General features: G+C 43.5%; 1 protein-coding gene across 2 annotated transcripts in view; it reads left to right on the top strand.

The window, feature by feature from the left end:
* Window positions 1–24,722, top strand: part of STAT1 (signal transducer and activator of transcription 1) — a 40,785-nt gene that overhangs the window by 14,465 nt on the left and 1,598 nt on the right. The window contains exons 6-23 of one of the 2 annotated variants that reach the window (XM_037162925.2): window positions 760–838; window positions 2,193–2,284; window positions 2,499–2,650; window positions 4,937–5,095; window positions 6,712–6,804; window positions 8,292–8,351; window positions 10,370–10,399; window positions 10,488–10,581; window positions 11,793–11,834; window positions 13,018–13,101; window positions 13,539–13,637; window positions 14,748–14,883; window positions 16,297–16,346; window positions 17,041–17,135; window positions 17,867–18,012; window positions 19,561–19,746; window positions 20,748–20,820; window positions 21,715–21,817. In XM_037162925.2, the coding sequence (XP_037018820.1) occupies window positions 760–838; window positions 2,193–2,284; window positions 2,499–2,650; window positions 4,937–5,095; window positions 6,712–6,804; window positions 8,292–8,351; window positions 10,370–10,399; window positions 10,488–10,581; window positions 11,793–11,834; window positions 13,018–13,101; window positions 13,539–13,637; window positions 14,748–14,883; window positions 16,297–16,346; window positions 17,041–17,135; window positions 17,867–18,012; window positions 19,561–19,746; window positions 20,748–20,820; window positions 21,715–21,817 (1,773 nt within the window). Of the gene's footprint in view, window positions 1–759; window positions 839–2,192; window positions 2,285–2,498; window positions 2,651–4,936; window positions 5,096–6,711; window positions 6,805–8,291; window positions 8,352–10,369; window positions 10,400–10,487; window positions 10,582–11,792; window positions 11,835–13,017; window positions 13,102–13,538; window positions 13,638–14,747; window positions 14,884–16,296; window positions 16,347–17,040; window positions 17,136–17,866; window positions 18,013–19,560; window positions 19,747–20,744; window positions 20,821–21,714; window positions 21,818–24,722 lie in introns of both variants that reach the window. The other variant, XM_037162924.2, reaches the window with a different exon arrangement.

Raw genomic sequence — 24,722 nt, 5'->3', positions numbered from 1 at the left:
TGACTTTGTCCCATCACTCAGTAAGCTGGATGTTGCTCCTCTAAGGAGCCCTTTATGTCTGCGCCTCTCAAACTGTGGCGATCCTGGGTTTTCACGGAGCTGGAAAAACGTGGTCCATCCTCCTTGAGCACTTGTTTTTTCTAAAACTTGGAGGGGGCATAAAGTCATTTCATTGAAAGAAACTCTGATACAGTTCCTATTAGAATAAAACATCCACAGTAATTTTAAGATAAACTTGTAAGACAGTTTATGGACGCAGAGGGCTCCTTTAGTGCCTTTGGTGGGGTTTGTTCACTGCCCTTCACTGATAGAGCTATTTGGGGGGAAAAGATGAGGAAACTTGCTTTATACCAGGCCAGTGTCTGTGGAAAAGGCCTAGGTGAGGGCTGTGACCTCCCTCCCATGGGTGTCTGGGTCACACCAGCATAGCCTTGACTTGATGCTTCAGGCAGCGTCTTTCCAGACTCCGGATTCTTTAAAGCAACTTTATTTTGCAGCTTCTGAGGGAACCACTTCATTAAAGTAGAAATCAGTGGGCCCAGTGCAGAAATAGCCATATTTAATAAATAAAATTATTATATATTTATTAGTGAAATAGAAATTATTTAATGTATGTGACTAGGATTATGCAAGTCTAGTCCATCTTTGAAGGAACAGGATTATTATCATGGTTTTCTGGGTTTTATAGAAGCAATGATTTGTTTCTTAAAGTCTTTAGAAGCTGATCAATTGCAAACCTTTTTATATCTTTATTTGTAGTGTATAGAGCATGAAATCAAGACCCTAGAAGATTTACAAGATGAATATGACTTTAAATGCAAAACCTCACAGAACAGAGGTGAGTTAATATTTAATGCAGTGCTCATTGGCTATAATTTTTTCTGTCTACATTAGAAAACAAAGACCAATATGCTTTCATATTTGGAAGATTTTTTGACACTGAATTGCTAGTCTTGGCTTCTTGCAAACCCAGGGTTTCTTAACCTCAGTACTATTAACATTTTGGGCCAGATAATTTACTATGCACTATAGGATGTTTAGCAGCATGTCTGACTTCTGCCCACCAGATGGCAGTAGAACTATCCTTTTAGCCTCAGTGGTGCCCTGGGTGGCATGTTTTGTTTCTCACTTTACTTGCTGTGTTTAGCCTGTGGCTTGACAGAGATTGATAGGAATGTGATTTCCCATGCCCTAGTGCTTAAAGCTCCTTCAAACATTCCAGCTCCGTGTGTATACTTTGAAAGTAACATTCAGCATTTTTCTCATGTTTTAAAGCAGTTTAGCTCTATTCTGTTGTTGTTTGTTCTTAATGATTATAGCAACTGAAAATAACCTACAAGTGCACATGGTTTAGAACGTGGAGGGTGCTGCTGTAGCCCTATCAGTTATTTGGATGATAGTGTGGTGAATATTGGAGAACAAAGGGGGATCAATGGTAATGGAAGGAGACTTGACTTGGGGTGGTGAACATACAGTACGGTATACAGATGATGTGTTATTGAATTGTACCCCTGAAACCTTTATAATTGTATTAACCAGTGTCACCCCAATAAATTCAATAAGAATATTGGGGAGATTATTGGTAAGACTTGGGTTAACACTATGAAAGAAAGGAACTTCAATTACTATTATTTTTTTAATTGTCTACTCCTCTTTTTTAAAGATTTTTAATTTATTTTTAGAGGGAGGAAGAGGAGAGAAACATCAATGTGTGGTTGCCTCTTGCACACACTGAACTGGGGACCTGGCTGGCAACCCAGGCATATGCCCTGACTGGGAATCGAACCTGGAACCCTTTGGTTCACAGGCCAGCACTCAGTCCACTGAGCTATGCCAGCCAGGGCTCTGTCTTCTTCTCTTTTAAAGCTGCGGATTTGCTTTGCTTTTTTATCTGACATTTTGAATTTGCCGCTTAGATTCGTTGAGATCATATTTTGACAATGACTTTAGAACCACACAGTACTGCTTCCAGTTTATGCGGGTCATTGAAAACAGGTGCTTTGTTTTAGTGTGTCCACTTTTTATACTTGGGACTTTTTTCTTGTTTTGTTCAGAAAGGCTGAAAAAGACCTGACTTTGAGCTGTCACCAGATAATATCTGGATCATGGGTCTCCTAAATGCATGTGAATCTTGGCCTTCATTCATGTTGTCTTCTTTCACTTTTATACTTACTCATTGTCTCCCCCAACAGAACATGAAACCAATGGTGTGGCAAAGAACGATCAGAAACAAGAGCAGATGTTGCTCCAGAAGATGTATTTAATGCTCGACAATAAGAGAAAGGTAGTGATTCACTTTCCAGAAAAACATGTTTGTTTTTGTCATAAACTTTAAATAATGGACTTGAAGTTTAGAATAGGGGAAAATTATTATCATAACCACTTAACTTTGAGCTTCAGTTGAGTTGAAAGGATATTTGTCTTCCTTTAAAATAATCCTTTAAAATTCAGTGATTCAAGGTCAATTTGTTTTACTTTGTTTCTGCCTTTCCCTTTAGGAAGTAGTTCACAAAATAATAGACTTGTTGAATGCCTCTGAACTTACCCAGAAAGCCCTGATTAATGATGAACTAGTGGAGTGGAAGCGGAGACAGCAGAGCGCTTGTATCGGGGGACCACCCAATGCTTGCCTCGATCAGCTGCAGAACTGGTAAGGTTCTCCAAAGGGGAAAATCGGCAGTTGGCTGGATAACCATATAAAAGTGTATATTTGAGCTGCATTGGTTGAATGGATCTGTCAGAACTCTGGCTTGGAATTTGACCCAGTCCAGCTTCTTCTTGCCCTGAAAACACTCATTTGGAAAGCCCAGCATTGTTCATGGCTGTGGTTGTGTTCAGTCATGTTCTACTTGATTAAGAGCATTTCTCTCCCTGCTATACCTGTACCAAGGGATGCATCATTTGTGTCAAAACACCAGTGACATGGTCGTCACATAACACATTTAACAACTTGAATCCTAATGTTTTATTAAAAACAAAATAGCTGAAGGCATTTTCCAGGATTACATGAAATAACATTTTGTCATGAGTCATTCAGTCATCCATCCTGTAAATACTTAGGAAATGCTGTGTGCCAGGCACCGGGCTAGGACCTGGGGACACAAGGATGCGTGCTTCTTGGGCTTTGCCAGTAAGGAGCTTCCAGTGTGGAGACAGGAGATACACATGCTAATAATTCTGTGCAGCAAAATGTTGCCAGCACTCTACAAAACATCTGTCCAGAGTTCCATGGAGGACAAAGGAAGAGGTCACCAGGAAAGGTTTCCAAGAGGAAATGGACTTGTACAGGACTCTTGAGAACAGATAGGAGTATTTCATGTCGACCAGAGAGGAGAACAGCGTAGACAGAGGCACAGAGTGAGGAGCCGCAGGGCATGAGCGGGGCCTGCAGCACGACACGGTGGGTGGCTGGAGAGCAGGGTGCCTGGAGGGCAGAAGGAACTCAACAATGGCAAGAGGCTGGAGCCTGGTCACGGAGGTTCTCACACCACACCAGGAACAGGCTTTGTTCAGCGGGCACCAGTGGACCAGGCAGGCCTCTTATTTATAAGTAGAGGCTCATTGCTCTGATTTTTGATTTAGAGATGTCATACTGGCATTAGTCTGAAGGACAGAATAGAGACAAAGAGGCCAGCTGGGCCACTGTAAGTACATTCCTGTGGCCCAGGGGAGGGCGGCCAGAGCACTCAGGATGGAAGAAGGAGAATCCTAGTGGATTGGAGCCGATAGTGGCCTGGAACGGTTCCCAGGGGCCCAGGGGCCAGAGATCTTGTAAGGTGATTTTCTGGATTGCTATTTTTTAAATCCCAATTCATATTCAGTCATTTGTTTTTATTCTGTGAATTGCCTGTTCATATCCTTAAATTTGTTGTGGGTCAGAACAGAGCTGCCCAGCCTAGTGCACCCTGTGTACCTTGAGCCACTCCTTCTAGCACCCAGAGAAGCCCAGGCTGTCTGAAACCCCCTAGTGATCGCTGGAGGCCACAAGGAGCCTCTCCCAGAGACACAAATGCCCTCCAGCATCCCGCACTGTACTGTATAAGGATTGTCATTTTCTGATGTGCCAATACAGAGTAAAGTCAGGAAGCACTGGGTTTGAATGCCTCTGGAACTTGCCTACCTGCTACTTGACTTTTCATTTTGTGGCTAAGGCTACACTCCATGCTTGGAACTGGACTCAGGGAATGAGTCCACAAAGCGAAGACGTTTTTCATGGGGAGATTTTCTTCTGTCATTACTCCAGGCAAATAAAGTGAGCCTTTCACATCCTGACTTGGCTCAGAGGCTACGTCAGCTTTGGCAGTTCACTGTGAGGAAGGAGGAAACCAAAAGCAGTTGTTAAGTTTCCTCCTTGGTTTATATTGTGAGCGTTTAGATGGAGCATTTGCCTTCTTCAGTTCAATGAAATGAGAACCCTTGTTTTCTCCTCTCCTCCTCACCCGGGCCTAGAGCCCTTGTGCATGGCTTCCACAGCCTCCGGGCTGCCCTCTCCTCACTGTCCTGACATAGTATCCACAGCGGCCTCCTCACTGTCTCCTGCATCACCTCTGATGGCATCTACCTTATTGTGTCCCCTGCCTCTCCCCTCCTCTTGGCCCTCTGTTTTTAAATCCCAATTATCCTATAGGTCAGTTGAAGCCACAGGTCCCCCTAGAAGCCCCCACGCTGACCCATCTCGTTATTTAAGTCCTCAGCAGCAGAGGTTTGTGAGCTGGGCTGCGTAACTGCAGTTCTGATTGGACAGCACGTGTTAGTTTTTTCTCCCCAAATAACAACTTCTTAATACCAAGGTGAGCCTTGTTCTCCGTGGCTCCCCGCAGTGTGGAATGCACCTGCGTAGAGAACAGAGCGTGTCTCCGGTTTCTGTGATTCCCTTTAGTCCAGACTGCTCAGGCACTGTTTCTGTTTGAGACCCCTGTGCCTTGTACCCTCCCAGGTTCACCATAGTTGCAGAGAGTCTGCAGCAGGTTCGTCAGCAGCTTAAAAAGCTTGAAGAATTGGAACAGAAGTATACCTATGACCACGACCCCATCACAAAAAACAAACAAGCGTTATGGGACCGCACCTTCAGCCTTTTCCAGCAGCTCATTCAGAGGTAACTTAAAGGAAATTTATTTGCACCTTCTACAACTATTTTACCCAAAGGAAAATTGTGTGGTAATTCCAATAATTAAGAAGGGTTTAATGGTTATATAAACTTTTTTTTGTGGCCAGTCAGCTCTTCCTGAATTCCTCATTTATACCGAGGGCCCTTCATTTCCTGGCACCTAGAGTGTGAGTGAGGAAATTTTACTCCTTCTCTGTGCCTTCACAGCCAGTGTATGTATGCTGAGACAGTGACATCTAACCTCATATTTGTCCTTTCCCTCCATGGCCTCTCCTTTTTTCAGGCTTTCAAACCTTCTCTCCTGAACTCGTACATAGTAGCCTCCCCCATGGCCCCCTTCTCAGCCCTCCCTCCCTAGTCCCCGTGACCTGGCACTGAGTTCAGCCGGGTTTTTAGTCACTTGCCAATCCAAGTGGAGTCCCTCAGCTGGACACTGTGCCCCACGCCCACTGCCTGGCCCTCAGAGGCCACTGCAGCGGTGGCTTCCACACCCCACGTCCAGGCAGACTTGACCGCCTGCCCACCCTGCACGTTCACCTCTCCGTGCCTCTCCTAACAGTGTATCCTCCACCTGAGAGCCTTCTGCGCGTGTCCCTGTTTTCACATTCGTTTCACCCTGGAAGTTTCAGCTTTTATTTCATTATGAAATCTTCCCAGAGTTCCCCGACAGATGTTATCCCCTCCCCAGCTCTGCACGGTTCATTCTCTATTCCTCTCCCACTCTGGATTTTGTTACATAGTTGTCTACGTATTTCTGCTTGCTGTAAATCGGAAGATCCTGGAAGACAGTGGCATTCGCCCATGCTCCCCCGCCAGGCCCTTGCCAACGGTAGGAGTCCCAAATATGCGTAGTTGAGAGATGGCACCAAGTAAAAGAGTGGAGTTCATATCACAACAGTTATTATTTTTATGCTAACTTGACCTACTAAAAATGTCTTTAATTCCCTGTAGCTGAATTATTCCCTGTATTCTGAATGGACATTCAGAATGCCTAGGTGTTGGATTTTGAAATAATCAAGGATGTTTACTTGGGTTTTAGAATGCAAATTTGATTTTTTAAATGAAAATTAATGTTTGGAAATGATTATTAGATAAATATTACTGAACAATTTCCCTAGAAAAAGTTTTCCAAAGGATATTAAAATTTTAATTCCAAATTATGGTAGAAAGCTTGGCTTATTTTCAATGTTAATAACTCTTTTTGTTTTATTTTTAAATTAGATAGAATGAGCATGTAGCATTGTGTTAGTTTAGGGGCACAACATGATGACTCGATGCTTGTGTCTGTTGGGAGATGACGACAGTAAGTGTCGTCACCAAATTTGGCTCTCAATGCGGATTTGTGAATGAACACGAGCAACGATGGGTGTTCACTGTGGGAGAGTATCATAGGTCACTATAATTACTCTGATCTTGTTGGGTACAAATTAGTAAGGTTTTCTTTACTGACCAGAAAACCTCACTTTATCCAACTTGTTAGAATCTTTCAAAGCTATTTTTTTAGCTTGTGCCCAATAACCCCCTTTCCTGTTTAGTGGGAATAATTTTTTTGCTGCCTCAACCTTAATGGAAATGCTTGTTTACACTTTGCTGGGAATTTACAGCTCATTTGTGGTGGAGAGACAGCCGTGCATGCCAACGCATCCTCAGAGGCCACTGGTCTTGAAGACTGGGGTCCAGTTCACCGTGAAGTTGAGGTAAGGAAGAAAAGCCGTTAACCCCTGTGACGCCTGCCATGGAGTGGGCACCCTGACTTCCTCCACAGCACTGTTGTGTAGGGCACTTAGAGGAAGGGATTTTGTAGTAGGCATTTTTTTATGAATTCTTATTTAGAATATCTAAAAGTCAGTCTCGCCTTTTCACACTAGTTATACGCGTATACACACGCACCTGCTTTTTTCCAGTTGTAAATGTGATGCATGTTCATTCTAAAAGGAATTCAGAATTGCAGAACTGCATGTAATAGTAAAAGTTCCCCGCAGCTTCGTGTCCTTTTGAGCACAAGCTTGTGGCCTGAGCTTTATATGCCCCCAAAACGACATGCAGCGCGTGTGCATGTGGGCCCGTGACACATGCATTTTTCTGGTGAGTGGATTCATAGTTTCCATCAGATTTTCAAAGTTGTCTGTGACCTAAACATCTGTGGACCACTGTGATAAACAGCCTGGGTCAGTCCTCCCGGAGTTTTACCCATGTCTGCACGAATACATGAATGGATACATTCGTGTGTGTGTGTTTATACATACACACAAATATATATGACATGGAATATTTTACTTTTAAGCACTAGGAATCTGCTAGTTATGTTGTTTTGCAGCCTGTTTTTCTCTCTGATAATAAACTGTGGGAATGTTTCCACATGAGAACACACGGCCATGTTCCATTTGCTGTTCCTTCACAGATGAGCAGCCGGACGTCAAAGAGTGGCACTTGCCTTCCAAGTCGGCCCTGGCCCCATTTTTGGGGTGCTGCTCAGTTAGGTCCGTGGGTGCTGCTTCCTGGCTACCGGCGCCAGAGTGCCACCCTCCAGCACCTCAGGGTCAAGCGCACAGTTGGAAGGGGCACCAGAAATCTAATCCCATCGGTCCGATCCACTAAATGGGGCGGACTGAGACCCGAGCTCCCTCCCAGGGCCTCCAGCTCAGCAGAGCAGACACACCCTGAGTCCTAGCCCAGGGCTCCTTCTTCCTGGTTTTCCAGACTGCCCTGGAATGATTATAGATGAGACCCGCATTTTCCTGATTATGGGCGATAGTTTTAGTTTTCTCCCAACAAGGCAAGACATTAGATACAAGTTTTAGTAAGAGGAATGTTTACTGTATTTTACCCAGTTACCCATATAACTGACCCAAAATAGAACTTATGATACAGCCCAGTGTAGGAAGGTGGGAATATAAATTCAGTGTTGCTCTCTACCAAAATTTAAAGTTATAGTTTTGCCCTAGTAATTACACAGCTAAGAATTTACTCTACAAATACACTTCTGAAACATCCAAGTGGTAATATAAGTAATTATATTAGTAATATAAGTAATAAGTAATATAATGGAGATCAACTCCATTGTTTGTAATAACCCAAAAGTAGAGAAGGTGGTTATTGAAATGTTTGACAGGAAATTGGCATGATAAATAAATTGTAATACATAGTTTTTAAAAGTAATGATGATTTTTATTTTTCTTTCCAGACTGTTGGTGAAATTGCAAGAGCTGAATTATAATTTGAAAGTCAAAGTTTTATTTGATAAGTAAGATATCTTTGATATTATCTAAGATACATGTGCTGTTCAAATCCTGTTTTTGTTAACCAATCGCAGACTGAACCACCAGGCCCATTTGCAAGGGATCCCAGCCAGTTTTAGTTGGTAGCTGCTATTCTAAATCTTGGGCATATCCTCTAGACTGGTAATAACAAACCCTGCCTTTTTAGGCTATACAGGAACAAAAGAATGAGTGTGTTTTATGCATATGAGCTTATAGTGATCCAGTCTCAAAGCACCACCCTGCCTCCTAGGCCAGCCCCAGAGGAGGGGCCCTTGATCAAACAGGAGGCTGCAGTTCTGCAGCCACTTGTGAATGTTGTTTTTGGAATGAGGTTGACATCATTTGCAGGGGCCTGTGTGGAGTCTGCTGGATTCGCCCTTGTCTCTTCTGGGCAGTAGGGACCCAGAAAAGGGCAGGATTTCTCACAGGCGTCTAAGTGGAACAGCTATCCCATTTTGCCCATAGACCCTGGAATAGCACCAACCTAGCCACTTACGTTAGGAGCAAGATGGCTTCCCCCTTCCTTGTTATATGTAATGCTTTTGTTGGTGGGTATGGCACACTGGATTTTCAGGACCATTCACAATAATCTGAATAATTTTCCTCTGGCTTTTTCCTGTTCCCACTCCTGTAACAATATTCTTCCTCCTAGCACAGTTTGTGCCTTTGCCTTTTCCTGCCATCATCTTTGGTTTCTCTATAAACTTTTGCTGCATAAAAAACTGCCCCCAAATTTAGTGACTTAAAACTCAAAAACTTATTTTTCTTACAATTTGTGGGCTGTAGGTGGTCTTGGTCTGGGCTAGCTTGGTTGTCGCCCAGGTGGTCTAGTGTGGTCTCATGACATGTCTGAGGTCTCAGCTGCGATAACTGGGCTCTTCCCCAGGGGCCTCTCACAGACTGGGCATTTCCACATAGTGACACATTCCAGGCGGGTAAGAGCAGGTGCAGGTGCGTGCTAAGCCTCCTGGGCTAGACTTGGAACTTGTACAGCACCACTCCCATCTGTTCTGTCGGTGAAAGCAAGTCAGTCACCTGAGGTTCAGGGAACAAGGGAAGTACACCTGTCCCTTTAGGCGAAGAGCTGCAAAGACTCTGTGGTCCCTGCAGTTTACCACACTCTGCTTTAGCTCAATGTTTCTCTCAGTCTGGTTGTGCTCTTTGTTTTTTTTTTAATTCTTCCAGCCCTGACTTTTCTTCTTAGTTTTGACAAGGCAGTTTGTATCGTACTGTTCCTTTGATTTTAAATTCTTTTCTTTTTTTCCAGGGGAAAATGGGTCACTCTCCTAGCTAATGGTGATTGTCATTCACAAAAATGTTGAATTTCTAGTATAGACGGGAAAGGAAGCTAAATCATTTCACTCTGAGCATTAGTGGTTTCTAATCTGCACCTACACCTAACAGATACTTCATCTGCCTGGAATGTGACATAGTAATCACTGAATTTATATAGGATGCATGGTCTTGAGATTTTAACCTCAGATTTAAAATTTAAACTTGACAGTTTTCCCAGATAATTGACTGTTCTGTTACTTCCATGAAAGCATCCCAAAAAATAGAGAATAAAAATAAGGATTAAGCTGTCACATTGGAAGTTCCTTTTAGTTTTGTAAGAGCCAAGCACGGCTCTCTGCTGAGTCCTTAGTGCTTCGCACAAAGTAAGTGCTCAATAAATAGTGATAACGGAAGCTTACGTTTTATGAGGGTGTGCCATGTACTCTTTTTACACATTAGCTAGTTTAGTCTTCACGATTATCTTGTGTGTTTGGTACTGTTCGCACGTGGTACAAATGAGAAATGTGAGGCCCAGATAATTAATTACCTAGCAGTACTTGGCAGAGCGGGTGTTGGGAGTGAATAAGTAATGAAAAGGCGCAAAACCCACAACTACAGATTTATTTTTTTATTGACATTGATTTATACGTGTACTTTTATACTGTTGTTAAAAGGCTTTTTTCAAAATTTAAATGCATATATATGATTTTTATATGTTTTTTTCCAGAGATGTGAATGAGAGAAATACAGTAAAAGGGTATGTAAAGTACTTTGTACTATATTTTACTGTCTTCTTTGTTTAATAGTTTCAAGCCTTTTAAGTATTTCTGCCCTTTTTTGCCTAGGTTCAGAAAATTCAACATTTTGGGCACACACACAAAAGTGATGAACATGGAAGAGTCCACCAATGGAAGTCTGGCAGCGGAATTTCGACACTTGGTAGGGAGACCAGTTTCGCCCTTTTATGTTGTGTCTGGTTCATTAGGACCTTGGAGGATAGAGTGGCACTCTGTGCACTGGGGGTTGTGGAGGGCACCTCGGGAGGAGACTGTCACCGTCTGTGGACGGTGACTTCACCAGCACATAGGGAACCTCCGTTCTTCCTTTTCCCAGGACTGTTCACTCTGTTTTCTGCTGCTTCCCTCCCAGAGATACTCTTTTGGGGCGCAGTGATCTCAGCACAGTATTCCACCAGTCAGTGCACACGTAAATTATCTGCGTTTGGTGCCTCCATGATCTCAGCGATCACTCACTGTAGGCGCTTGCAGTTTCCTCAGAGGTTGTTACTGCTCCCGTGGCCTGGTTGTCTCTTCTCCCCTGTCCAAGGATGGCAGACTCCCGGGTCTCTTCTCAACCCCTTCCTCACATTCATCTTCCTGGTGGTCTCCACAACTACTGCCGCTACTGTTTTGTCTCCATGGGAACAGCGCCTGTCCCCCTGGGCAGTAGACACCAAGCAGGGGAGTTGAGGAGGGTGATGCCTTGCCTGCCTCTGTGGAAACCCTGGAGGCCAGTTCTGAGGATGTGTTGGTGCTCAGCCCTGTGTGTTCTCAGGGCCAGAGCCTGCAGGGAGGTTCACGGCACCCTTTACAGTGGCAGCCGTCCCGTGAACCAGCAAGCTCAGCCAGGAAGCTAGACCTTGAGTGAGAGCCTCAGTCCAGACTCTGGAGTCTGAGGCTGTCCAGAGGTGCTCTCAGGACTCTAAGTTGTTCCACTGAAAACTCCAGGATCAAAGTCACTGAGGTCCTTTTGAGGGTAGTCTCAGTTGGCCTGGAGTTGCTGGGCCTGGCCTGGAAGACTGCCATTGGGAGGTGGGGGCGCAGGAGAAGCTGTGCCCTGAGCTTGGGGAGCATAAAACAGCTAAGGAAGGAGATGGGGGATCAGTCAGGAAAAGTTTGCACATGAAGGGAGCGGGATGCAACTTGGGGGGGTCCTTCTAGACTCCGAGGTGTTTGAGTGATGTCAGGCTGCAGGGGAAAGGTGCTTACGCAGGTGAATCCACACAAGGTTATTTCTTCATTTGTCCTGCATTCTGAAAATAATTTCACATTCTTCACACTTTCTAAGTCCTGACTTCGGTTTGGTTTGTAAATGAAAATAGCAACGTTGAAGATTGTGTGGCTTTACTGAGATTGTTTCTTGTTTTATAGCAACTGAAGGAACAGAAGAATGCCGGCAACAGAACCAACGAGGTGAGAGTCTGTCTCTAATCAGCAGGAGTGTCCAGTGTGGTTGGCTCAGTGCCCTGGTGGCTCGGGACTCCTCACACAGGCATTCAGACCCAGCAGCAGAGAGCAGCGAATGTGTCTGGGGCCTTGGTGTGCTTGTAATAGCAGTAAAAACACTCTTCACTCGAGCTTTATGGTTTTGCACACAAATTGACTAGAGCCTCCCAGACAGCTCAGTGGAGTGGGCATGGTGTTATGCTTCTGCGTTACTCACAGCTCACAGGCGAAGACATTGAATCACAGGAAGTCCGCGGGACTTAGCTAGGGGTGTGGAGGGATTACTGTCAGAGGAACTAGAGGCTAGTGGTTCTGACTGCCATGTAGAAAACCAAGTGTACCGGGAAGGTTGTCCTGCCCTTGCACTCCCTACCCCGGGACGTGGTCTTTCTGTTCATTTCTTTTTTTAGAGCTAGATCCCTGAGGAGTTACGTCTGAGATGCATTCAGAAATGAACTATGGACAGGGACAAAATAGGGTCTGCAGTTGTTTTGGTTTGGAATGTTGCAGTGTGCCATCCTTCCTCACCACAACCAGTGGAGGTCGTGGGGAACAGGGGGACGGACACTGGCCTGGGCGGTGCCGACACAGTTGTCTGGCCCTGCTTCGGGCCTTTACTACTTTTGTGACCTCATTTAGTGTCCTCTCCTGTAAGCAGGGGTAGCGGCTGCCCTTCTCTGATTCTAAGTTGCTGTGATGCTCGCGTGAGCTAATTATGTAGGAAGGCGCTTGGAAAACAGTAACAGTTCCACCCTAGTCAAGGTATTTTATGACCCTCCAGGCTTACACAAGTCAGCCTTCCCGGCAGGTAGTCACACCAGCCGGAGGTGTGCAACCGTCGCCTGGTGGGGCCCTGGGGACAGAGCAGACCCAAGGGCCAGGAAGGCTTAGGTCACACAGATCAACCACTTACAAGTTGCTGTTTCCCTGTCAACATTTCTCTCCCTTAATCTGTAATCCTTGCCATAATTTCAGAAGTCTTATTTTTGAGAGAACTCTGGGTTAGATGATGAAACACTAGAGTCTTTTTCTGAACTGCAGCTGGTTGGGCCCAGACTCTCCACAGCCTGTTGTGGTGCTTATTAGACTCTTGAAAGTTACAGGATTTGTGAACAAACCATTCTGTTCCTTTCCCCCTTTTTTCTTTTAGGGCCCTCTCATTGTTACTGAAGAGCTGCACTCCCTTAGTTTTGAAACCCAGTTATGCCAGCCTGGTTTGGTCATTGACCTTGAGGTAAGGCTTACATGATCCAGATGTGGAAAACTTTATTTATTTTTACTTTTAACTGTTACATGTATTTTTATTTCTTAATTCTTGCTCTAGAGATATTTACCTAATTGGTGTAAAGATGATCTTTCCCAGCTAATACTATCTTAATTTAATGATTTATGAAGCTAGGTAATTGAATTAACCTTCAAATCCTATACCTTAAGTGTTTCGGTTGAGCTATCCTTTGTTAGTTTTATATGAAGCATTGAGACATGTCTTAACTGGAAAATTTATCAAAAACAAACAGTGAACAAAAGAACATAACTTTACATTTTTAACTTTCAAGTATGAAATATATGCACATTTACGAATAATCCCTTGCTTAGTTTCGAGGCTGCACAGTGATCTCAAGCTGATATGTTTGTGATTCAGAGGATTTCAAGGTCTTTGTCATCTTTTAGACTACCTCTCTGCCTGTCGTGGTGATCTCCAACGTCAGCCAGCTCCCGAGTGGTTGGGCCTCTATCTTGTGGTACAACATGCTGATGACGGAGCCCAGGGTATGGACAGCACATCTACTTTTGTACTCGGGGGGTAACCAGTGACCCCAGGCTCTAGCTTCTGCATATCTAAGAGAGCCCCTTAAGGGCCAGATGTTGAGGGACAAGTGGCACAATTCAAGTGCATTGCCAAGGATCTTGAGTAATTCTGTAAAAGTGAAGTGTGGGTATGTGTTTCATATGAGAATTATGATTTTCCTTCTGTGTGAATAAGCACAGGCAGTAGATGATTTAATACAACTTTTATTGTGGAAAAATTCCTTTACTGTTATTTTTTTTAATGTATACATCCACTAAACAAACATGCTCATTTTTAGAGTGTGCATACACACTGTTGATTAATTACAGGCAATTCTCATTATTCACTGTACTCGAGTCCCTTAGTCACTATGAACACTGGTTTAACAAATACTGAACCCTAAATATGGGGGTAGGTTCCTGCAAGCCCCTGGTCACAACCTTTTGTTAACTACTTAATACATAACCTTGTATATGTGAGTGGCTATTTAAAGATGACCAATCTGATGTATGCATTGGTTCATTAACATCAAACTCATGACCAGCAAGCACCACTGTAACTGGTGCCTCATCCAGTGCATGTATGTTCTTCTTAAGGCACATCATGGCCTCTTGTGCTCAGAAACATTAGAGAGCCTTCTGCACTTGGGGGCCATTGTATGCAACAAAATCACCAACAAGACAACACAAAAATGTAAAACAATGGCACCATTTAAATAGACTGCAGGAAGGACACTGTTTATCCTACAAGAGACAAAACAAGAGGGCAGAGTGCCACTTTGTTTGACCTCAGCTGGAAACCGTTGGCTGACTCAAATTTTTCACCACTTTGTGCACAGGCACAACCACGGATGAGTGCAAAAGTGCCATGAGTGTTGATTTTGGAGTGATGAGTCAATTTTAGGGAGCAGATGAATTCATAGGTGTGAATCTGCAAATAATGAGAATCAACTATATTTCTCTTGCCTACTGTGAAAACTTCTGTGTGTCACAGAAACTGGAACTGAGCTTTAGGGCAGGTCCATGTTTTAGTGCCTAGCTTGTGCCTGTTGGTTCTCGGGAGCCATTAACTTTTGGGACTTTTCTCTCTAGAATCTGTCCTTCTTCCTGAACCCGCCTTGTGCACGATGGGCTCAGCTTTCAGAGGTGCTGAGTTGGCAGTTTTCTTCTGTCACCAAAAGAGGTCTCAATGTAGACCAGCTCAACATGCTGGGAGAGAAGCTTCTTGGTATGAGCATATTCACTTTTTATGTATATAACAATGGAAACTTATGAAAATTTCTCTACTTGCTCCTTTCTCCTCTTTGCTCCCTATTTTGTTCAAAGAAGAAGAATGTTAAACTCTGTTGGCTTTTCCGGCTACAGCTTATTATAGCTGAGCAGGCATTGCATTTTTTCTCACATTGGAAAGAGATATAGACCTGATAAAAGATTGAAATGAATCACTTCTCATTGTCTCAGTTAATATTTCTGAGCAGGGTTCCTAAGAGAAGGATCTTTGCATTGTGTAAAATATATTACTTGTGTCTAAAATAAGTTCCTCGATGAGAACAGTAAAATCTTTGTTCCCTTGGAGAGAAAAAAAGCTCCCGATGTGGGAAGAATAAGGTCCTGGAGTGCCCACGGCACAGCACACACCAAAGGCTCTGCCTCAGGTGGCCCAGGTAGCAGACACTGTCCCCATCAGAACGCCCCCGGACCAGCAGTTTTACCTGATTGGGCAGGTCCCAGCCGGAGCAGATCATTCCTTTTCAGTAGCTAATGCCATAGATCGATTGGTCTTCCACCCTAATCGAATAAAAGACCTACTAGTCTCAAGGTCATTGATGAATGGGAGTATTTACATTATTTCTTTAAAAATTCACAGGCAGCCTCTTTTCAGATTTGCTTTTTGCAGAGCAGAGCTGCATATATTACAGGCACCAGTGGGCTCTCCCTAACCAGATGGCTCACAGCAGTGCCTTCTTTTAAATGGTAGCTGTAACTATAGATGCCTTGTACTATTTAATAAAAAGTAAAAATTGCCGTATTTCATCTCCTTATTTGGTGAGAATTAAGAAAGACATCTTTTCTGTTTGAATCGGCTCATTTGTGGTTCTCTTTGCGGAGAGAGGGGCTCACCACCTCTGATGGCCTGGGCTGCTTTCATTTGTGTAGCTCGTAACCCTTAGGCTCCCTCCCCTCTGTCATTTCCCTCACTCGTTGACCTTCTGATTTTCATTGACCTTTCTCAGCCCATGTCCTGTTTAGAAGAGGAGTGAGGGAAATGCCTAATTAGTATCTAAAACAAGTTTATAAATCAAATGTTAGTTAAATAGATTACCTAGGGATGAACTAAGTCTTAGTTTGAATTTTAAGAAAAGACTATAGGATCACTTCAGATTTGGAGGAGACCCTATTGAAAGAGAGGGAGGAAGTGAAAGAGGACATTGCACAGGGAGGGACCAAGCTGAGACTTCTCCAAAAGGTGTAATTAATTAGCACTAGTGTATCTGAGAATATCAACCACGTACATACAACCTTTCTTTGTTGGGTCCTGGCTCTGTTCTTTGAGAGCAAACACAAGAGCTAAACAGTCAGTCCAGCCAAAGCTTCCGAATTTATTTCTGTTTCCTGAAAAATCTTATTTGTATTTGTTTAGGTCCTAATGCTGGCCCCGATGGTCTTATTCCGTGGACGAGGTTCTGTAAGGTGGGCACTGTCTGGGTTTAATTCTCTCTGAGTCCGTTTTACTCTTTGCTAAGGTTCTTGTATTTCTCATCATGGTAGTTCCTTAACTGCTTGCTTATTTTGGCTTGTTCTCCTTGCCCATGGAACCCCAAGGGCAAGTTGTTTACTTTCCTTCAGCACTGAAGGTTGGTCTCCAAGTGTGAGTCTGACAGGAAGCGCCTGCCTGGGTGATAACATTCTTTCACATCCGAAATGAGCCTTCTGTTTGCTCACACGGGGCCCCCTTTGGCAGCATTTTTGCCTTGTCCATGAGAAATGTGTGCTCTGTGCTGGGGTAGACGGTTTGGCAGCCAGATGAGTTCCCCCAGCCAGTTCAAGCAGAGGAACCAGTCGGAAGGAATCACCAGACAGTGCTGACAAGCTTGCTTACGCTACTGGATTTTACTAGTCCAAGAGCAGGTTCTGTTCTGATTCACCCTGGAGGCCATTCCCTAGCTGGCTTGCTACTGTTTGGAGAGGGAAGCGGCCAAGGAAATGGAGAGCTTGGTGTCTGAGTAACCAGTAAGAGGGGAGGGACTGCTCAGTGCAGGACAGTGCGCAGCTTTGGCGGCTGGGCAATCTTTGCAAATTAAAATCCAGTGGTGGGAGGAGGCAGGGTAAGTCACTATTATTTTGGATTTCCTTGTTGCTAATGTGTGTTCATGTTTACTTGCAGGAAAATATAAATGATAAAAATTTTCCTTTCTGGCTTTGGATCGAAAGCATCCTTGAACTCATTAAAAAACACCTGCTCTCTCTCTGGAATGATGGGTAAGAGCCATTGACAGGTGTGATTCTGAAACGTAAACACACACTCCCCTTGTTGCATGGCTGACACCCGCCTGACCCAGACAGACTTCAATGTTGCCGAGACTTGTGTGCATCTCACAGAAACGATGCTTACAGGCTGTCCTCAGGGCTTCGTGATAGTGGAACCTCATAAGATTGAACTAATACTTTCACAGTATATGTAGTATATTTTCAAAGCTAAATTTGAAAAACTCTGAATGCCTTTTATGCATTGATTCATTCCACAAAAAGTTCTTGAGCACGCAACCTATTGCCCCAAGGAAGGAAGAAAACACTTTTTTAGCTCAGTAAGTTATTTCTATTGCACTTAGTCCCCACATTAGTTGATATTTCAACAAAGGCTTTAACTGGATCGGAAGTGCTAGAATATGAGTATATATTGCTTGAGTCGTCTCCTCTAGTGTAAAAGATGCATACAGTCAGACATTTTCCTGGCCAAAATAAAAGGCTCGTTGATCCAGCAAGTATTTATTGATCATCCATAGCATTCTGCTGGTACTGTATTAATGAGCATATATATGTGTAAGTGAAATCCTTCCTGAAGTGTCAATTGGGTTTTAAAGAAAATAAAATAGTCTATATCCATTTTTAGTTTATGTTCTGTCAGGTTCTAGTAATCTTGATTTGAAAGTTAACATGAAAAACAAGATTGTAACTGAACCTCAAAATGCCTCCATCCCTCTCACATCAAGGTGCATTATGGGCTTCATCAGCAAGGAGCGAGAACGTGCTCTCCTGAAGGACCAGCAGCCTGGGACGTTCCTGCTGCGCTTCAGTGAGAGCTGCCGGGAAGGGGCCATCACGTTCACATGGGTGGAGCGGTCCCAGAACGGAGGCGGTGAGCGAAGGCACTGCACGCCCCCCGCAGAGTCCTTCTCTATCTCTGCAGATCAGCTTGTACATACAAATACTGAGCCTTGGCATAGAATCGCAGATCCTGTACTTATCTGCAGCTGAGCCTCTCAGATAGGATTTAATACATGACCATGAATATCTGTGATTCATTGCCTGGAACATTTTCTGCAAATGATGGTTTTTAAATGACAAGGCCAGATTCTTTCTTTTTTCCCCTAGTTTGTTACCTGTAGATGAAGGGTGCGAGTCAGTATGACTGATGGCTCGTTCTTGGGAGGAAACCCATTTTGCACAGGCATAAACTTCCAGTCTCACTAAGGGTGAGGCCGCCTGAAGGGCACAGATGCAGGCAGGCTCTCCAAGAGGGGTCCTTCAGCCAGGGTGCAGCCCTCCATCCTGCTGTCAAACAGAGCAGTCGCAAGTTCATCCTTGTTATGACCTGGGTTTCTATTTAACCAAATGAATCCATGACTGAAAAATACTAGTTTGGGGGATAAGGCTGCACAGCAGAGATGGGAGAACAACAGACAAGCTGGTTACTTTTCAGTGTGGCCTGTAGTTTGCTCTGTTTGAAGGACTGGAGGAAAAGCTGATGTGTTTGCTGAAGTTTATGCTTTCAGTGGTAAGGTGGAAAGAGATGAGAGAGTTTTCTTGTTCTATTTATTTTTTCTTCTGGTTAAAAACAAAGGAAAGAGAAGAGCTGGGCTTAGAGCCCAGTGTAGATGGTAGATGCTAGAGACTGCTCTTTTCATTTTTGCTTCTGGTTCTTGCTTGAACTGGCTGAGAGATGGAGCTGGCAAACCAGGTAACGATGAAGAAAACTGTTGTCAACCTGAACATGTAAGCACTGCCAGCTACAAAGCTTTAGGATGCCGGTGTAGTCCGAGGTTCTAGGGCAGAGTTTCCGGGGCATTAAACAGTGGCCTCAGGGATGCCGAGATCCTGGCTCACCTAGGGAGCATGATTAGAATTAGTCTGGGCATAAGACAAGGAGCGGCTTAAATTGTGGTTTCTTTCAGTAAGGGTTAGAGAAAAAACTAGCAAATAGGATCTTTTGTTTGCTTTAAAAGTTGTCATCCGTGTATTGTCATTGTTTATTTTAATTAAAAAGTTATACTTTTCAATATGAAAAGAAAAACAAAGTGAGCTTATCTTTTAGCAACTTATGGCTTGAGTCAAGACGACCTAATTAGTAATTAGTTATTTACCTGCCAGTGGGCAGCACACCATTGAAAATGCATGCTTTTCAAGGTGTTTAATAGACTTCTTTGGCTGTATTTATAAATCAAAGCAAATAGTGACAAATGCAGTGTTGTTGATAGTAATGACTACCTTTATTTTTCCTGTTTTTAAGAAAGGGTTATAATTCATTTAGAAATAAAGCAGTAGTACACTATCTGTGTTCAACCTCCTAGATTATGATTAGTCCTTAGCAGTTTCTCTGAAATCCATAAATTCTGCTGTGTTTTGTTCTTCCCTCTATTGTTTTAGGGTATTCCAGGGGACTCACTTCACTTTCCTTTTTTTTTAGAACCTTACTTCCATGCGGTTGAACCCTACACAAAGAAAGAACTTTCAGCAGTTACTTTCCCTGATATTATTCGCAATTACAAAGTCATGGCCGCAGAAAATATTCCAGAGAATCCCCTGAAGTATCTTTACCCAAATATTGATAAAGACCATGCCTTTGGAAAATACTACTCCAGGCCAAAGGAAGGTAAGTGGTGATTGTATTTTCATCTTGTCATTGTCCAAAGATTTGCTGGAGACAGGGTCCAATGACAAACCCTGCTCTTGCTTTCCTTTATGTGAAGGGGGCCAGCACACCCCCCCATGCTGTGTTGCTGACCCACCACTTTCTTTGGAATTGGTAAAAGAATGAAGGCAGTGCAGTTGAAACCTAATGCGTTATTTGGCCTGAAATATCTAGTAAGAAATGAGTGAATGATTTCTTATTCTAGAGGTGTTGGAAAAGTTCATTTCTGGTTTTGTGTATTTGTTACATTATTACCTTTTCCACGTGGAAAGGAGTAAAAGGTAGGAGCACTATGACCAACTGATTTATGCCAGACTGTTCCTATAAAATTGAGGAAACTGAGGCCCAGAAAAATACAGTAGTTCATTTAGAGTGACCCAATGCATTACTAGGTCATATTGTTAATAGTCATTATTATTAAAAGCAGACATAGGCTTAGAACACAGCTGTCTTGCTTTTCTGTCATCACTGAATTGAATTTGAGAAAGTTCAACTTAGATTAATATGGTTTGGAACATGCCAACAAAACTAATTATTTTTTAGAATCAGAAATCTCAACATTAACACAATCCCTTTGGGGGAAAGTCGCCCCCAGCTTATCTGGACAGCTGTGTATATTATAGCAACCCGTTTAGGACCATAAAACCAGATGTAACTTCACGAATTTTCAACTTCTGGAGGATTTCATCTGCGGAAAGGGAAACCAGTTAGCTTGACTTCTGTTCTAAACTTTCCTCACCTTTTCTTCCAGTTATTTCCACATCCCATCCAGAATTTCAGGTTAGTCAGAGAGGTCATACCCCTTAAAGTTATTAGGACTCTAACCTATCAAAGGTTAGAGTACAATAGTACAAATTGGTACTAATAGTACAAATAGTACAATTTTGATCAAAGAGGAAGTTGACTGTTTTGTGTGATTTCTGCTAAAGAAAAGTGTATACGGTGTGTTTGCTTTCTAGCAGCAGAACCAATGGAACTTGATGGCCCTAAAGGAACAGGATACATCAAGACTGAATTGATTTCTGTGTCTGAAGTGTAAGTGAACACAGAAGAATATGCCATATTTAAAGCCTCAAGCCAGCCCTGCTCCTGGCTGGGGTCTGTTGAAGATGCTGGTACTTTGCTTTTCCATTGTAGTTGCTGCCACCGCCATCACAGTTGGACTTGTTGGAAAGATCCTAATTAGAGATCCTGGTGTCAGTACCTGTCAGCATTTTACTGCCTTTATTAAAAAAATAATAATAACCAAAAACCAAAGTTGTATTTAAGGTATATAAATTCTCCCCAAACTGATACTTTGAAAAAGTGTGAATAAAATGAACAAAACTTGATCAGAGTGGGAAAGTAGTTCTTTCAATCTAGAAAAGGCCAAAGTAACGATTGAGATACATTTTTCCGCTTGCTTTTATTTTGTTGTTTCATTTTATAAAAGGTAGAAAAAATTTTGGAAAAGTCATTGTCAGTAATTTGGCCTGCAGCACTGTCTTGGGGTGAATGGATGTAGCCTTCATGTAAAAACACTCTGGAGCAGCCTTATCTGCACACACACCTCAAGGTAGGGACGAGGGACTCCCCAGACATTTCTCTGGTGCTTCTCTGGCCAGGGTCAGCCGAGGCATTGACATCACAGGGTGACACACCGCACACGGCTCACACCCAGAGTTAACCAGGCAGAAGTGGTACAGGTTCCAGTCTGGCTCTTTCTCGCTCACATCTCTAGAGTCTAATACGTTCCCCAAGGGGCCGGGCTGGGGCCAGGAACCTCCTGTGATCTGTGCTTTTTTAAATGCATTTTACGAGAGTACCCATACCTGAAAGAAAAATGTAAGGTGATGATTTTAATCACAGGCCAAAGATGAAATGCGTGAGTTGACACCACCGACTCATAGTCTAGATGTTAACATTCCCCTTCATTTCTCCTCATTTTAGTCATCCTTCTCGACTTCAGACCACAGACAACCTTCTCCCCTTGTCTCCTGAGGAGTTTGACGCGATGTCTCGGCTCGTGGGCTCTGTAGAACTTGACACTATGGTGAGTAGCAGGTGGGGATGTTCCCGGCTCCTGCTGGTGCGTGCTGGCTGAGACTGGGAGGGCGCTGGGTGACCTTGGGCCAGTTGCAGGATGTCAGAGGGAGCCTCTGGCAGAGCCAAGAAGGGTGTTTCTTAGAGTGGCTATGAGGAGTTGGAGCCTGCTGTGCCTAAAAAAGCGGCTGCCCACCATCACCAGGATTTTTATACCTGGCATTCAGCACCATCCAAAAACTAAGTGAAATTTCATAACATTAAGGAACTAAGATTTCTGTGATAAGAAAATGTTTTCCTTTGGCCTGTTGTTATTTCAGTGCTTATCTGAAGGAGTGTTATTTTTAGGAAGGGAGGGACTAATGTTTGGTAAATACAATAATGATAGAGACTTCAGCTGGCAGCAGTGAAACAATTTCCACTGTTGTGTGTTTGAGAACTGATTTGCACCGCTAACACCTGCAGCCCTGAAGGGCTTGCCAGGAGCCAAAGGTTCCAGGAGTTAAACAGTTAATGAGTGTCAGGGTGAGAGCGTGTCTTCCTTCCAGAGAGTGTTTTCCAGTGTATCCAACAGGAGCGTTTGCTTGTCAGCCTAAAATTCATCCTCTGAAAGATTTTTTTGGTTTGCCAGATTTTTGCTGATGCTGTTTAATTTTAAGCTCTTTTGTACATGAAGGTATTTCAGTTCATTTTGAAAAAATTGTTTCATACTTCTAAAAAGTCCTGTTTGTGTCACTCCTGGCCTTCCTTCATCTCTGTGCACCTGGTGCCTGGCACAGCCTAGGTGGTCAGTAGGGAGGGTGGCAGGGAAGGGAAGGAGCGGTGGGGAGAGGGGCCGCTCTTCACACGTCAGGGGTCACAGACCCATGTGTTCGGGGACCGTGTTTGTATAACATCCGTAATACCTGCTTCCAATTAAGTTTCTTAACTTTTTTCTTCATTATTTTTCCTCACCGGAAGAAGCACAGGCTAAAATTTTTAGACCCCTCTTTTATGCCTTTTCTATTGTTGAGGAGGGAAAAAAGTTACTTAGAAAAATGCTTAGATAGTGTAATAGCAAAATAGTTCCATTCTTACTAACAACCATAAATTTACTCTCTTACATGTGTGTAGGAGGTTCACCCTCTGTTAGAATGTCTCCCCCAACTCTGCTCTAAAGAGCTTTGATAAGCCTGACACAAAAGTGGCATAAATGTAAAGCCAACTCAGAATATGTAAGACAGAGGGATGGAACCCCCAAAACAGGCTGCTTTCCTTTTATACTTCCTTTGTTCCTGAGCAAGTTACCGCATCATCAGGATCCTCACCACCGTAAATTAGGATCCTTAATTTATTGAGCACCTAGTGTATACCAGGCACTCCCCAGGGAAATCACTTACTCAGTCCTCACAACAACCTTCTGAGTTAAGTATTATTGTTATTCCCACTTTTGTGGGTGTGGAAAAAGAGCAGCCCCCAAATTAGGTAACTGGACTACGCTCCAACAGGAAGTGATGGAACAAACAGTCAATCTACCCAGTGTGTCTCTAGAGCACCTGCCTCAGAAAGCTCATCTTTGCTTCCCTTCCAACAGGCACCTGGAGGAGCTGTTTGCACAGGACTCATTATGTTTTATTCTGGTGTGTTATGACAAAGGCTTTGCGGCCTTTGGGTGAGGGGCTGGTGCTGGGATTTGGGCATCAGAGTTCTAACTCTGTCATCCCTATTATTATTTCCTGTGACCTTGAGAAAATACAACAGATTAGTTTCCTCCATCTGCGCCAGCAGTGATCGCTTTCTCTGTGCTCTCAGAATGACGCTGTGAGAGCAATTTAAATAAATCCTAGGAAATGAGTTTCGGTCTCTGGATGTCCCCTGGAGCCATCTCATTCCATTCCAGATGATTCCATTCATTTCAGTTGTAGAATAAAATAAACCTGTTTTATACACACACATCAACACACGCCCCCAAATCTCCAGATTAAAGCCACAGAAGACTCAAAGGGCTAAAAAGAAGCTATAATATGGACCCAGCACTTGTTAGACAAGAGTTGGATTTGTCACCAAATCGAGTAGACGCCCCCTTTTCTGTGACCATTTGTAACCTCAGTCGTGGTTTCCATTCAGCACCCAGTCTTGGAATTAGGGCATATGCTCCAAAATAGAATAACCTCTCATGGAGCTGGCGGCTCTCAGCCACGTCTGAAGGTTGCAGCTCTGGACTCACTGGGGCAGGTGCCTGCACCATCTCCAGAGTAGGAGGACCACATGCTGCTGAGGAGGTCGTCCAAGAGAGACAGAGCACCAATGTTTCCTACAGCGTGACTTTAGTATTTGTTTAGTCTGGATTTCCTGAACCATGAACATTTCCTCTACGATGACTTGAAAGCCAGTCACCTCTCCCAGAGGCCTTTGGACAAAGCTGATGAGAATAATAACAGGAACATTTATTACTTGTTCAATGTTTTCCATCTATGTACTAGGCATTCTACATATACTATCCAGTTTAGTCCTTTGAACAAATCTATCTGCTATGCATTGCTAGCCTTCTTTGAATATATAAGGACGTGGAGATTTGGAGAGGTTAGTTAATATGCTGTATTACACAGCTAATAAGAGAGAGCGACAGGATTTGAATCCAGGCTTTCTCTCCCTTTCCAAAGCCTCCCATCTTAACTACACATTGTTGGTGGCAGCCACAATGAAGCAGGGCCAAAATCTTCATGTGCTTTTAATCCAAAATAATTTTTCTAAGAGCTATTTGCCACCCACTGTTGAGCACTTGAGATTTAAAAAAAAAAAAAAAAGGACTCAGTTCTCAAGGCTTGTAGTCTAGTGCTGTTTCTTGTGGTATTTGGGGCTGAATAATTCTCTGCTGCACGCGGCTGTCCTACGCATTGCAGAATGTGTAGCGGCATCCCTGGCCTCCACTCACA

Source organism: Artibeus jamaicensis, unplaced genomic scaffold, assembly GCF_021234435.1.
Source record: "Artibeus jamaicensis isolate MK-2021 breed Jamaican fruit bat unplaced genomic scaffold, CSHL_Jam_final contig_391, whole genome shotgun sequence".
Lineage (NCBI taxonomy): Eukaryota > Metazoa > Chordata > Mammalia > Chiroptera > Phyllostomidae > Artibeus > Artibeus jamaicensis.
The sequence above is the reverse complement of the archived record's forward strand: the minus strand, read 5'-3'. Positions and strand labels throughout refer to the sequence as shown.